The sequence below is a fragment of the Pituophis catenifer genome, unplaced genomic scaffold (assembly GCF_029215685.1).
Source record: "Pituophis catenifer annectens isolate HBS135680 unplaced genomic scaffold, rPitCat1.0.hap2 SCAF_2, whole genome shotgun sequence".
Taxonomy (NCBI): Eukaryota; Metazoa; Chordata; class Lepidosauria; order Squamata; family Colubridae; genus Pituophis; species Pituophis catenifer.
Window position 1 is genome coordinate 106522347 of NW_027256882.1, and position 13882 is coordinate 106536228.

Sequence of the window (13882 nt, forward strand, 5' to 3'; positions counted from 1 at the left end):
TAATCATGTTAACCACTGTGCCCCTTAACAATGTTATTATTGTGTCCCTATAAAAAAGAGGAAAGGTAGTAAGAGTGAATCTACAAGAAGGTCATTTTATTTTGTCTGATAATAACTGGCAGAATGTTGATAAAAAGAGTACCAAAAATGACAACTACAAAAATTTATCTCTTAAGGAATTGATCAGGTACGTGTGTGAGTGGCCTTGGGCATGCATTGTTTTTTTGTTTGCTGTTTTACCTGATGTTAGTCACTCAAAGTCACATTTGCAAATTGTGCAACCTTGTAAACTGACTGAAAGACTGATTAAATAAATAAAGCACATTATGATGCTGGGCAGGAAATGTGCAAATGTAACTTCTACTCTTTAGCAAGTCACTAAAGGGTATATGACTGTGAGGAAAAAAATGCATGTTTGCTAAGTTAGAGAAAATCTATGATAAAGTGATTAGGTTACCATTACGGGTACAGAGTAAATAGTTATGGGTATGGAGTTGAAGGTGGGTTATTCAATATGGTGAGACAGAAATACAGTAAGAATCAATGGAATGCCTAGCAACTGGTCCAACACTGAGCAGGGAGTAAGACGAGAATATGTGATATGCCCTGGGTTCCTTAATGTATTTATGGATAATGTACAGTATGAGGAACACATCTGGTGAAATTAGAAGTCTATTTATCCATCCATCAGATTTATATAGCCACTATATCACAATCAAGTAACTGTTGGTAATATGAGTGCATGTATAATCATGCTATGATCTATAGTGACTTGTGTTTGACAGAAAAGTGAACACAGCAACTTATACAGAAAGAATGAAAAACCAGAGCAAGTATATATTGTCTTATACTCTTAAGTTAACTAAAAATGTTAACTAAAAATGGAGAAATGTATAGAGAAATTTTAAGGTGTAAAAATGAGGGTAGGTAGATAGTGAGTATTATGAAAACTGAGTTGGGAGGAGTGTATCAGCAGAAATTAAACGTTAAATGTAACAGGAATGGATGGAATGGAACAGATATGTTGAATGTAACAGGATATTTAAATATCTGTGCTAAGAGAAGAAGAGATAGGGTTAATAATGAATGGGGGCAGAATGAATGTAGACCGAATAAAAACATTAATTACCATGATGTTGTGGTGATGGTGGCTTTCATAGAGAAAGAGAGAATGAGGACTGAACTGCAAATCTGTGTGTGTGTGTGTGTGTGTGTGTGTGTGTGTGTGTGTGTGTGTGTGTGTGTGAAGGAAGAATCAATAGAGAGCAAACAAGGAAATTATGGCTGGGTGAGATTGTTAAGAATCCTTAAAGAGAGAGAATCGAAACAGCAATATATGAAATGGTAGAAATAAAAATGGCCTGCAAAGTCAGGAAATTACCAGTAACATCTACTATTTCAGATGAAATCTAGATAATTTCCTATTATATTTCAAATATAAAATATATAATTGCTGCATAGTTTTTTTTCAGAATAAAATTACTGCACAACTAGAAACATACCAACATATAAACATTATTTTTGGAAACCCAATCATGCCTTTAGCTATGATCTAATGAATTTAGTGAATTTGCCTTTCAGTATTCACATCATAGGACTAGATTCTAAATTGTGTAGGGTTTTCTGCAATGGAGTAACTGGTAAAAAAGGAAGAGTGAATTGACAGTAAGTAGGCAACATTGAGGAAATAAAGAACCGAACATGAGAAGGAGGGGGAGGAGGAAGTAGGGAGATTTAGTGAAATCTCAAGGTGAATCATATGGACAGATACTGAATTTGAAACTCAGCCTTTCTGCAGATTCATTAGTGATTTGGTACTTTATAGACCACCAATACAGAAATAGTATGACTAAAAAAACAAGTGTTTTTGTCAGTTTGGTGTAATAATTAAGGTGGTTGCCTAGAAACCAGGAGACTGGTGATTTTAGTCCTGCCTTAGGCAGGACAACCAGCTGGGTGACCTTAGACCAATTACTCTTTCAGCCCAACCTACCTCACAGAGTTGTTGTGAAGAAAATAAGCAGAGAAAGGAATATTATGTATTATTATGTATATGCACTGCCCTGAGTTACTGATACAAATAATAAAGGTGGGGAAAAAAAACCTAATAAATATAAATATTTCTTGCCAACATCTCCATATAAGAAAAAAGGGAAGGATGAAAAAAAATAAAATAAAATTCATCATAATTTTATTTCCCAATCTGTGTAGCTTGCTTAGTGTACTTATACAAAAGAAACAAGTATATGTTAAAACATTTCCTGTTCTTCCACAATCCTCTGAATCTATCGAATTGAATCCTAAGCCTATTTCACTGAAATCCCCAAATTTAAAATTCTAGAAGATGTAACACTGTAACACATTTATTTGTTTATTCAATCAGCATATGCCTTACCATGTGTGGAGACTGAGTGGTTTTTAATATTAGTATCAGGACACTAAAAACAAAAATCAATTAATATAACCATAAACTATTAGGCCGATGCACCACCAATCAATCAATTTACTACAGTCTTATACATTCAGAGTAGCACGATTTTGCTTGTCTCAAATATCTTTCTAAATACCCATATTTTTGGCTCCCCAAAAGGATAGTAAGGAAGAATGAATAGGATACGCAAAGTTAAACTGTTCCAAAGGAGTGAAGTCATCATTGAGAACATTTGAGCTGAAGTCACTGAAGATGACATTCCCTAAATTGACCCTCTTTTCCATATTTTATTTGATAGGCAGACTGAACTTGTACTCTTCTGGTTGTAATTTCAATTCTTACCCAGAGCTAATTGCAGGATGTATTAGTGGTGTCACTAATAGTCACTAAACTTTGGTGCACTTATTATCTACCTGGATGGCTCCATGTTGCACCAGCTGAAACTTTCAACCACATCCCCATGTAGATCATACTGCAATAGCCCAGCTGACAAGGCATGAATAATTGTTAAGAAAATGATCTAAAAGAAAGGTCACAGCTAGTGCAAAAGATGCAATTGTGCAAAGCACATGACCACAGCTTCCACTTGTTACTGTGGCTGGAACTATGAGTCCGGAAGGAGCCTCAAGTTGCAGCTCAGATCTGTCTGGGAAGAACTATTTCATTCAGAGTAAAACTGACTCTCTCCCCACTGACTCAAATTGGTATTAAAGACCACAAAGAGTCCAAAAGAATCTGTATCCTAATCCAGCAAAAGTCCTCAACAGGAGTCACCAATGTGGCATCAATCCTACACTACGCTTGAAATCTAATTGAAAGAGATCCAGATAATCTCTTTCATCCATAACTGTAACTGTAGTCCAAACTATTTTCTCAACAACTTTCAGACCAGTCAGGTAATTTACAGACCAATCAGTGATAATCTAGAACTGTTATCAGCAGGAAACCCAAACTGAAACACATTAAAGCAACCACCCATTAACCTAACATCCCCACAAAAAAATGGCTGCTGTTTCTGTAATTAAATTAATAATAACAAAGAGGCTGTTGTACAATTTGACTCGTAAGCTGAATTTGGGGGGGGTCTTTCAATTAGGCTTTGTTGAAGTAAGGTATTTCTTAAATCACTAAATAATGTCCAAAGCTCGGGGCTGGTGCACATCCTTAACATTAGCAATTTACACAAATAGAAAATCAGGCTACAATTGTTTAGCATAAAAAGAGAACTTCAGTACACAATATGGAAGATGAAGAAAATTTTAAATTATGAATGCAGAAAAAAATGTTCAGTTCTATCAAGAACAAAAACATAAGCAGAATAAATATATACTGTAAGCATTACAACACTGTGGTCATTAGTTTAAGCATCTTGGTGTATTATTCCTGCAAACAGTTTTTACATCTGAATAGGGGCTAAAAATTCATGAAACTTGGCCTAACCTGATAAATATGGTATGCAGTATCCTAAAAGTCAACATAAAATGCATGGATGTCTGAACAATGAAAATTCAATATACATAAATCATCTAAGTGGATTTGGTGAAGAATTCATGAACAGTACCAATACAACTAGAGCACTGTAAAGAGCACATACCTGGTTTAAAAAAATTCAAGTAGAAAGAAAAGAAAAGTAATACCTACAATCCTCGCCTGTCTGAGCAGTAACAAAAGAAAGTATTAGAATTTACCTTCAAGGTTCATTCCAGCTTGAAGACATTTCCGGTAACGACAAGCAGGGCAGTTCTTTCTCCGAATTTTATCAATAATACAATCATTTCTTCCAGCACAGAGATAATTGTGCTGTCCTGCATTTAAAAAGAACAGAAATTATAATTAGAAACAAATATAAATGCTCTCAAATGAGAAAAGGAAAGAAGATGCAGCATGCATATTATCCATCCAAATGATACATTCATAAATTCCTTCAATCAAGCTTTAATGTTTGCTGAAATTCAGTGTTTGCTGAATGGAATCTAGTACTAAAAGTAATTCAATTTCAAGGGTAAAAATCAAAATAAAAAAAGCTAGGCACACCACAGAAACTAAGATTTATTATTTCTTTATTAATTAATTTGTAATATGATAGCTTAGTGATAATATACTGAGAATTAAAAATTTAGGGGCTGCTTTAAAAACATATATTTAACTGACCCACATATTGAAAATAAAATATTGTTCAAACCATTGCAAGTAAACAATTGAGCAGGGGCAAAAAACTCTACTAGACTGGTGTTTCATGTATTTCTCTCTTCTGGATCTGACCCAGCTTAATTGTATTACTGAATAGAGGAAAAGCCAAAAAGAACTCCTTTATATATGAAATTTACAATTATAACATTCATTTCTTTATTATTTTATAAAGGCTTATAGAGATTGCCCAATATTGTTCTATATGTATATGTAGTTCTCGAATTACAACCAAAGTTTGGAGTAGAATTTCCATCATACGTTGTTATGACAAATGTTACAACTGGTCATTAAGTGAATTGCTGCAGTCATTAAGTGAATTGCATGGTCATTAAGTGAATCCAGATTTCCCAACGGACATTTTTGCCAGAAAAGGCCAAAAACAAGCTGCAAATCGTGAACAAGCTGCAAATCGTGATTGCAACTGATAGTAAATGTGTGCTGATTGCCAAAGGCCTGGATTGTGATCAAATGACCATAGGGATGAGGCAATCAGGTTACTTTTTCAGAACTTTGAACTGTCATTACATGATTGATCATAAACTAAAAACTACCAGCATTTCTCAACATAAGAAAATATAATTAAAATTTTGTATGTGATTCTTTTACTTAATATTTACATATTATTTGTATATGTAATGAAAGTATCACATCATCATTCATGATTATGGCTGTTTTGTGTTCCTTGCAGTACTTAGATTAAAGTTTTCTTCTCTTTTCTTATATTGATTGTTAACAGATGTTTTACAAAAAAGCTTTTGTTAGCATAGAAGTTAAAAACCTTTTGTCAAACACACATAGGGACCAGCAAATTGTGTCCATACTTGGCACTCCTGTATTCTTAAGTATAAACAGAATATATTTCTTTTCTTCCCATGAATGATTGCAACCTCCTTCCCTTTCATGCATACAATTAAGGAAAAGGACATATCAATAGGTAAAGTAAATTCTGCATATATCGGTCTCATCTCTCTAATCACATTCCATCTTTGACATATGGACCAAAGCTTTCAAGCCTGCACAATCTGTTTTGTAAAACTTACTACAATATGGATCTATGGTAACCACATAAAATATACCCCCCCCCCAAAAAAAAAACCTGGCTCAGAGATTAGAATTTATTACCATTTGCATCTTTTTTAGTCTTGCCAATATTGTGTCCTTTAACATCCAGAATTCTCAGAAATAGCCATCCTATCTTGGAATTCTAGACTCTGCAGTCCATGAATGTCTCTGTGTGTGTGCGTTTGTATTTTGAGTCAGCACTAAACTTCTGGAGACTGCCTGCTCTAGTATCTGTAGTTTTCTTGGAAAGATTTTAGAAAAGAATTTCCATGGCCTTCTTCCTAGGGCTGAGAAAGAGTGACTTGCTGAAAGTCACCCAGTTGGCTTCATGCCTAAGGCAAGACCAGATCTTGAAATGGGAAATCTCTCAGTCTCCCCGATTCTAGCATGATGTCTTTAACTACTACACCAAATTGTAGACAAATGAAGGCAAGACTCTCCCAAATTGAGAACACTGACCTAAGCAACAGGCAAGTAAACTATATGTAGCAAGAAGAATTATTAACATCAAATTCATCCTCACATATGGCCAGCACAGTGAAATAGTCCATGATATTTTACTACAATTGCTATTTTTAAGGGTAGCAAGCTTAAAATATAATCAACTGCTTAAACTCGATTTTAAAACTAGGAACATTGAGACTCTAAGTTAAGTAACTTTTTTGGAGACTTTTTTTCGAATGTACAGTATTTCTTCAACTATATATGTTCTTTAAGATAAGCACATTACAGTTTTATTCAATTATTCTTTACCAGCTGCTCCAGGAAAAGAATACTGCTGGATGAAGAGAGCAAAGACAGTACTGTGGAAGAAACTGTGCATGCACCAAGACAGGGATGATCAAAACCCATACTGAATGAGACCAGTGCAACTAGATATGCATTACTCATCCAAAGGATATGAGGCCATTAGGAACAACAGAAAAGGAAGAAGAAAAATTGTCAGAGGGATGCAGAATGGGAATATACAAAGTACCATATTCCTCCCCTTCATCCCCTCCTGCTTTTTTAGCGGTCTAATTTAGTTTTTTTTTTTTTTTTAAAAAAAATTTGATTTATATGCCGCCCTTCTCTGGAGATTCAGGGCGGCTTACAATGCGTTAAGCAATAGCCTTCATACTTTTGTATATTTATACAAAGTCAGCTTATTGCCCCCACAAACTGGGTCCTCATTTCACCTACCTTAGAAAGGATGGAAGGCTGAGTCAACCTTGAGCCTTGGAGAGATTCGAACCAGCAGAAATTGCAGGCAGCTGTGTAATAACAGGGTGTGTAGACCACTGTACTATCAAGGCACTACTTTTGCAGTGTAATATGCCTCCAGATATCTGAATTGATTTTATTTATTTGCACCCCGCCTTGATTGTTTTTACAAATAACTCAAGGCAATGGAAATACATAACACACCTTCCTCCTCCTGTTTCCCCTGCAACAGCCACCCTATGAGATGGGTTGGGCTGAGAGACAGTGACTGTTCTAAAGTCACCCAGCTGTCTTTCATGGCTAAGGCAGGACTTGAACTCATGTTCTCCCACTTTCTAGCATGGTGTTCTAAACACTAGGCCAAACTGGCCCTCCAGTTTGATACTGGTTTTTTATTGGAGGCTGGCAATTTAATTCTCTGGAGGATTCTTTAGGAGTGATAGTAAAAGAACTTGGGAATTTTTCATTACTTCTTTAACATTTGGGTTTTGATTTATTGCCATGAAAAATAATTGGTTAAATGAAAAATATTTAATGAGTATGCATGTGCATGCTCATCCATATACATGTAATTTCAACTGGTTTTCTAATAGTCCTGCATTGCCTCTCCAACATACAACTTATTAGAAGAAGAGCAAAATTGTATTTTTATAACTATGGAAAAATTCAATTTAAGATATCTATCAGTATCTTTTTCTCAGGAAAGGAATGATGCATTATGTGCTTTTTTTTAAGCTTACATGAAGCTGAAAATGCTTCAGTAAGCTACTAGCAGGGCCAGTTTGAGAAATCTAGTTTTGAAATGCTGCTTTAAAATATATTGATTTTACTACTTTAAAAGAGCAGGGAGGAAACTATTTGGGTTTTGGAGTGTATGAAGTGGGCAAACTAAAACCTTTGGAATTTTTATGGAACCAGAGATTTAAGTATAAGCAAATTTTGGCAGCAAACTAAATCTAACTATAGCTTTTAAAGACCAGATTCTTTCCAAATTGAATTATGCAGCAGTATTAAACAAGAGCAAAAATAACAAAAATAAGAGAAAGCAATGAATGATAACAGACCTCTTTTTATCAGGGTCAGAATAACAAGAGTTGGGAGGGACCTTGGAGGTCTTCTAGTCCAACCCTTGCTCAAGCAGGTAGCCCTATATCATGGGTGTCAAACTCATGGCGTCATGCTGCTGTCACATGATGTTTCACGATGTTTTTCTCATTTGTGGAGCTGGGGTGGGTGTGGCCTGCACTTGATGCATTCGGCCCTTGGGCCGCTAGTTTGACACCCCTGCCGTATACCATTTCAGACAAATGGTTGCCAAATCTCTTCTTAAAAACCTCCACTTTTGAAGACCCACAACTTCTGGAGGCAAGTTTGAAACAATTAATTGTTTTCCCTATCAGGAAATTTCTTCTTAGTTCTAGGTTGGTCCTTTCCTTGATTAATTTCCATCCACTGTCACACAAGCTTAGAGAACAATAATGATTTCTTAAAAATAAAGGGAGGGAGGTAAGGTATTATCTCTCAACATCACAGTGAAAGCTGGTCAAGTAGATTAGGGAAAACTGACAGAGAAGGGATATTGGAAATTCTATAATGTAAAAACAAACCATTCTTTCCCAATTCAGTTTAAAGAGTGATTAGAGGGCATAAGCCTGTTCAGCTTCTTCTTCAAGAACAAAGGAGGTTCCTAACTACTAGCCCTCTGAAGATTTCTAGACAAAATACCGCAAACAAAGCAGCATGATAGATTCATAATTTGGAGGTCTAAAACATCAGTCAAACCTTCTCTCAATCTTCTGTATATTGCTCCACCTTGCTTCAACACTACTCCACAGAGTTGCCTTCTCTGCATGCACAAACATGACTAGAAGACTGTAGACGGGTTGCAAAATAGATGCAAGGAAGCTTTAAGCAGCTGCATTATGCTACAGTACTACTGTAGTTTTCCTGCATGATTTCTCTTGCTACTTTTTGTTTGAATTAGAATCCTTGTCTACTTTTATAATAAGCTAGTACTTCCTCAAGAAAAAATAGTTGTACTGAGATTATGGATTTGGAAGAAAACATTAATTACTTATACAATAAAATCCTAATGACTCAGATTGTAATAATCATATTGCTTCTTACCTTCCACAGCTCTTTTGAAGAATACTTTGCAGCTGCCACATGTCAGGACACCATAATGACACCCAGAAGCCTCATCTGAGCAAACAAGGCAAAGCTTGGGAGGTGGTCCCGTAGTTGCTGAAGAGGTAGATGGTGAACTGCTCACATCAGATCTTACTCCAGGGCTAAATAAATATTTCAAATAAAATTACATTTCAAAAAGGAATCCCAACACAAGAAAAGTTATATGAATATTTCCAAAATTTATTTTTCTTTTTTGTTATGGGATCAAAAGGCAGTTCAGAAATAATAAGTTTATAAAATAAATAGATTTCATTCCTATTTATTTCTGAATTAGAAAGGAAATTTGCTAGGGTTTTTATCTTAGCAAATACTGTTAGAATATCAGCTAGAATCTACCCAAGACAGCTTTAATCATTTAAAAGCATTGTCTTGAGGCCATTAGGAACAACAGAATGCTTCAATATGTACATATGATACTTTCAGAGAGATAAAACCACAATACTTTCTTGAGGAGGAAGCATTACATAATTACTGGCACAGGAACAACTGGAACTGAGCTGGTTGTTGAAAGAAGTTAGAAATTCTGATGCAATCATTTCCATTAAATGTAAGTTAACATCAAAGTTATACAGCAACCTGGGTATTTATTTCTGAGACATTTGCTCTGAGTTAGAAACCAGATTCAATGACCTTCCAATTGACACTAAATTGCAGTGGCCAAAATACCCCCATCACTGATCATAATAGCTTAAGCTTCTCAAAGCTATAAAGCATATCTGGGGAGCCATGTTTTCTACATGTCTCACTCCACTTTAAATAATAACATGATTGAAATTATTTTAAAGTAATTTCATATGATTTCAGAAAACATGTAGGAAAACCATGTCAATTTAAGAATTATATCCATTCAAATAAGTAAATAAAGAATAATACTTTTTAACCAAAATTTTAATAATTTCCTAATTTTAAATTATTGCAGAATGGAAAGGGTAAAATTACTTTCTTATTTTATGTTCTTATAAGTTACTTTGCACTTCCTTTTGAGATAGTAATTTTTTTCTGTACTTCTATAATTTCATAGGATAGTTACAGGACTACACGTAGTTCTCAATTTACAATAGCAATAGCACTTAAGACTTCTATACCACTTCATAGTATTTTACAGAGGTTTATAGAGTCAGCATATTGTGCCCAACAATCTGGGTCCTCATTTTACCGATCTCAGAAGGAGGGAAGGCTGAGTCAACCTTGAGCTGGTGAGAATTGAACTGTCAAACTGCTGGCAGTCAGCAGTCTGTAGTGCTGAATTCTAACCAATGCGCCACCACGGCTTACAACCACAATTGAGCCCCAAATTTCTGCTGTTAAGCGAGACATTTGTTAGGTGAGTTTTACCCCATATACAACCTTTCTTATCACAGTTGTTAAGTTAATCACCAATGTTGTAAAATTAGTAACGAAGTTGTGAAGTGAATCTGGCTTCTCCATTGAATTTACTTGCCAGAAGGTTGCAAAAGGTGATCACATGACCCCGGGACACTGCAACTGTCACAAGTCAATTGCCAAGCATCTGAATTTGATCACATGACCATGGGGATGCTGCAACTATTGTAAGTGTGAAAAAAATCATAAATCACTTTTTTCAGTGCTGTTGTAACTTTGGGTGGTCACTAAATGACTGTTGTAAGTCGAGGGCTACCTGTATAATGTTGAAAGCAAAAAGAATCAGGATTGGAGTGCCAGATCTAAGCAATTACTGTCAGTCATAAGAAAAGCTATCTATAGTTAAAATTACAGGCAGAAAAGTGATTTAGAAATAAATATTTTTGATTTTTCAGAAACATTAAAAATTCTATGACTTTTCTTAATTATAAATTAAGCTGAAAAAATGAACTTTATTTGGGTTTGAGCTCCAAAAATTACTTTTTCTTAATGGCCTATGTAACCCTTTCCTCTATCACATTAATCAGCAACACAGATTCTTTTCTACTTAAACCTTCATATCCCTACCTTAATACAGTATTACAGATCAAATATATGAGCACGAGCTTCTACGGTTTATTATCACAAACAAGGTCAATAATAAGGTTATTAATAAGGTTTATCTTAGCTCACCAAAACAAGATTATTATGACAGTTTACAAAATATCCCCATAAATACCACCCAGAATATCTCAAGTTTATTTCTGAGATCCTAAAGTAAACTAGGAAACATTACAGGTAGTTTTTTGTTAACAACAGTAATTGGGACTAGAATTTCTGTCACTACATGATGCGGTTGCACAATGCAATGTCACATAAATACATTACTTAGCCACCGCAATTCCAGCAGTCCCCACAGCCATTGTTAAGCAATGACTTCCTCATGACTTCCTATGGGCTTCCAATAAGTAAAGTCAATGGGGAATTAGAGGCTTGGGGTGGCTGGTACTGGAGTGGGAGAACACATAAGCAGCTATACCAGCCTAATGCAAAGCTGCAGCTGTCCCTGGAGAGCAGTATGGTATGCAAGACCCAACCACCCCAAGCCAACTGCACAGCAGGGAGACCCAGCCACGCTGCCCTCGCCAACCTACACTCCATGGATTTTGTGTTCAGAGGGCTCTTCTTCTTGCTGATGAGGTGTGCCCAGTCTTGCCCTTTGCAAGGCACTGCTGGCTATGTAAGACCTTTTTTCCTGAGGTCTCGCAAGGAAACTGAAGAACCAGACCAGGTACACCACATCAGCTTGTGGGAGCAAAAAGATGGTGAAAGTCATCTGGGGGCAATGGAGCGCAAGGTAGAAGGGGGACAAAAGGGCAGAAATGGGGTGGGGGACTGAAGTGCCCCTGCAGTTCTAAAATGGCCTTCAAAGACCTGAATTTTGATCAGGCATTTTGGGCACTCCAACTTTGGCGGATTGGGTGTAAATATCACTTATTTAGCATTGTCGTAACTTCAAATTGGTAGCTGAATGAATGGATGTTAAGCAAGGATTTCCTGTAGTTTTAAGCAGCAGTCAATGTAACAGAGAAAGACATGATGCAAAATTTAGCTGTGTAGAAATGCTTAAATTATGGTTTGGTAACATGCAACATACACGATACCTTGAGGTTCAGAATGTTACAGTGAGAGAAACTGGAGCTCAAACATACATACACATCAGATTTCAGGGAGCCAATTTTAACAAGTCTAGAGAAACATTAGTCAGGATCTCATGCACCAAAATTGTCAGATCAATTAGAGCACAGGAAATTGAGAGCTTTTCAGAAATAAGATAACTGAAAGTGCATTCACTCGCCATTCCAATGAGAAGAAAAAGTGGAGTGGGGCAGCTGAGAAAATAGGATGTATAGGAAGTTCTGACTGAGGCATTTAGAGACATTTAGAGGAAATGGAAGATGGGCTTACGAGCAAATAGCTAAGGAACGAAAAAAAATCACAAAGGTTAAAACACAAATTGTGCATGTGTTTTAATTATGTCAAACAGTCAAAGGAACTGATGGATCCACTATTTGGGAAGGTTAGTAAGATAATTATAGATGACAAGGAGAAACAAAGGTCTTTTTATTCTTTTCCTCCAAAGGGCCATATGTTCAAATAGACCAAAGTAGAATAAATAACATAAGGAAAGAATGACAACCTAAAGTAAGTAAAAAGATGGTTAGGAATACAACTTTAAGTTCAAGGACCAGATCAATTATATCTATGACTCCTGAAGGAGCTTGAGAATATCATTTTAGGAGCCACTTTCTTTGCCTTTTTCTTCTTGGAGAGAATGGCTGGTATCATCAGCTCCAAATGACAAACAAGACATTAATGGCAATGCATCACTATGCATATTGAATAATGAACTCATGAGTTTAATAACCTTCTAAGAGAAGGATGTGTATTTCAACACTACGTGGTTGACAAAGCTGCTAAGAATGAAGGTGAGAGGCTGAGTTACATATGAATGAATCAAGCCACCTTGAGATCAACAACATACAGAGGCCTGACTGATGCATTGAAGGATAATGATTTTAGAAACATCGGAAGGTGCATCATAATATATGATGGAATAATGTCAGGATTCCAAGATGTATATATGGAAGTACCGCAATGCTCCATTTTTCATTACAATGACATGCAATCCAAATTGGCCAGAAATATAACAGAAACTTTTTTTAATCAGCAGTCAAATGATCAGCCAAAATTAATTGCAAGAGTATTCTATTTGAAGAGAAAGTGCGATAAACCAAAACGTGAGTGATCTGACACCATCTAAATGCCAGACAAATCAAACTCAGGTCTCTTTAGCTAGACTGAGTGAAAAAGACTGAAGCTCAACCGAGCACAGGAGGCGTGGTCAAAGAATGAAAAAAAAATACACTTAAGTCTCTGGCAAATAGATGAGAGATGACCCACGCATGGATTATACGAGCAGCACACTGGAAAGCATGTAAAATATTGGTGTGTTTAAAAATGACATTGTCATGATTCCAAGAATTATGCTTAATATTCAGAAGGGGAAGATATCTCTCTTTCAGGGACACAGATTCCAATACAGTCATGTAGAACGGAAGTTGGCTTACCTGAACGTTCATTTTCAGGGCGCTGCGACAATAATCCATGCATGGGTTAATCTCTCATCTATTTGCTCGAGACTGATTATAATTTTTTTTTCAATTCCTTGATCACACCTCCTGTGCTCCATTGTCTTTAGTCTTTTTCATGAAAGAGCAGTCCACAAGAGAATCTGCAGGAGAAAGAACAGAAGAAATCCACCCCGGCCAGGATCAGGAAGCCTAAAGGGTGGGTTGGATTATCGTCACAGCACTCTGAAAATGGATGTTCAGGTAAGCCAATGTCCGTTTTCCAGTGCGCTGCTCCAATAACCCATGTATG

The 13882-nt window shown here is 36.1% G+C and overlaps 1 protein-coding gene across 2 annotated transcripts in view; it reads right to left on the bottom strand.

The window, feature by feature from the left end:
* Nucleotides 1-13882, bottom strand: part of NR3C1 (nuclear receptor subfamily 3 group C member 1) — a 71812-nt gene that overhangs the window by 30394 nt on the left and 27536 nt on the right. For both annotated transcript variants that reach the window (XM_070937342.1, XM_070937343.1), the window contains exons 3-4: nucleotides 9014-9177; nucleotides 4120-4236 (exon numbers count right to left, since the gene is read on the bottom strand). In XM_070937342.1, coding sequence (XP_070793443.1) covers nucleotides 4120-4236; nucleotides 9014-9177 — 281 coding nt within the window. The remainder of the gene's footprint in view (nucleotides 1-4119; nucleotides 4237-9013; nucleotides 9178-13882) is intronic.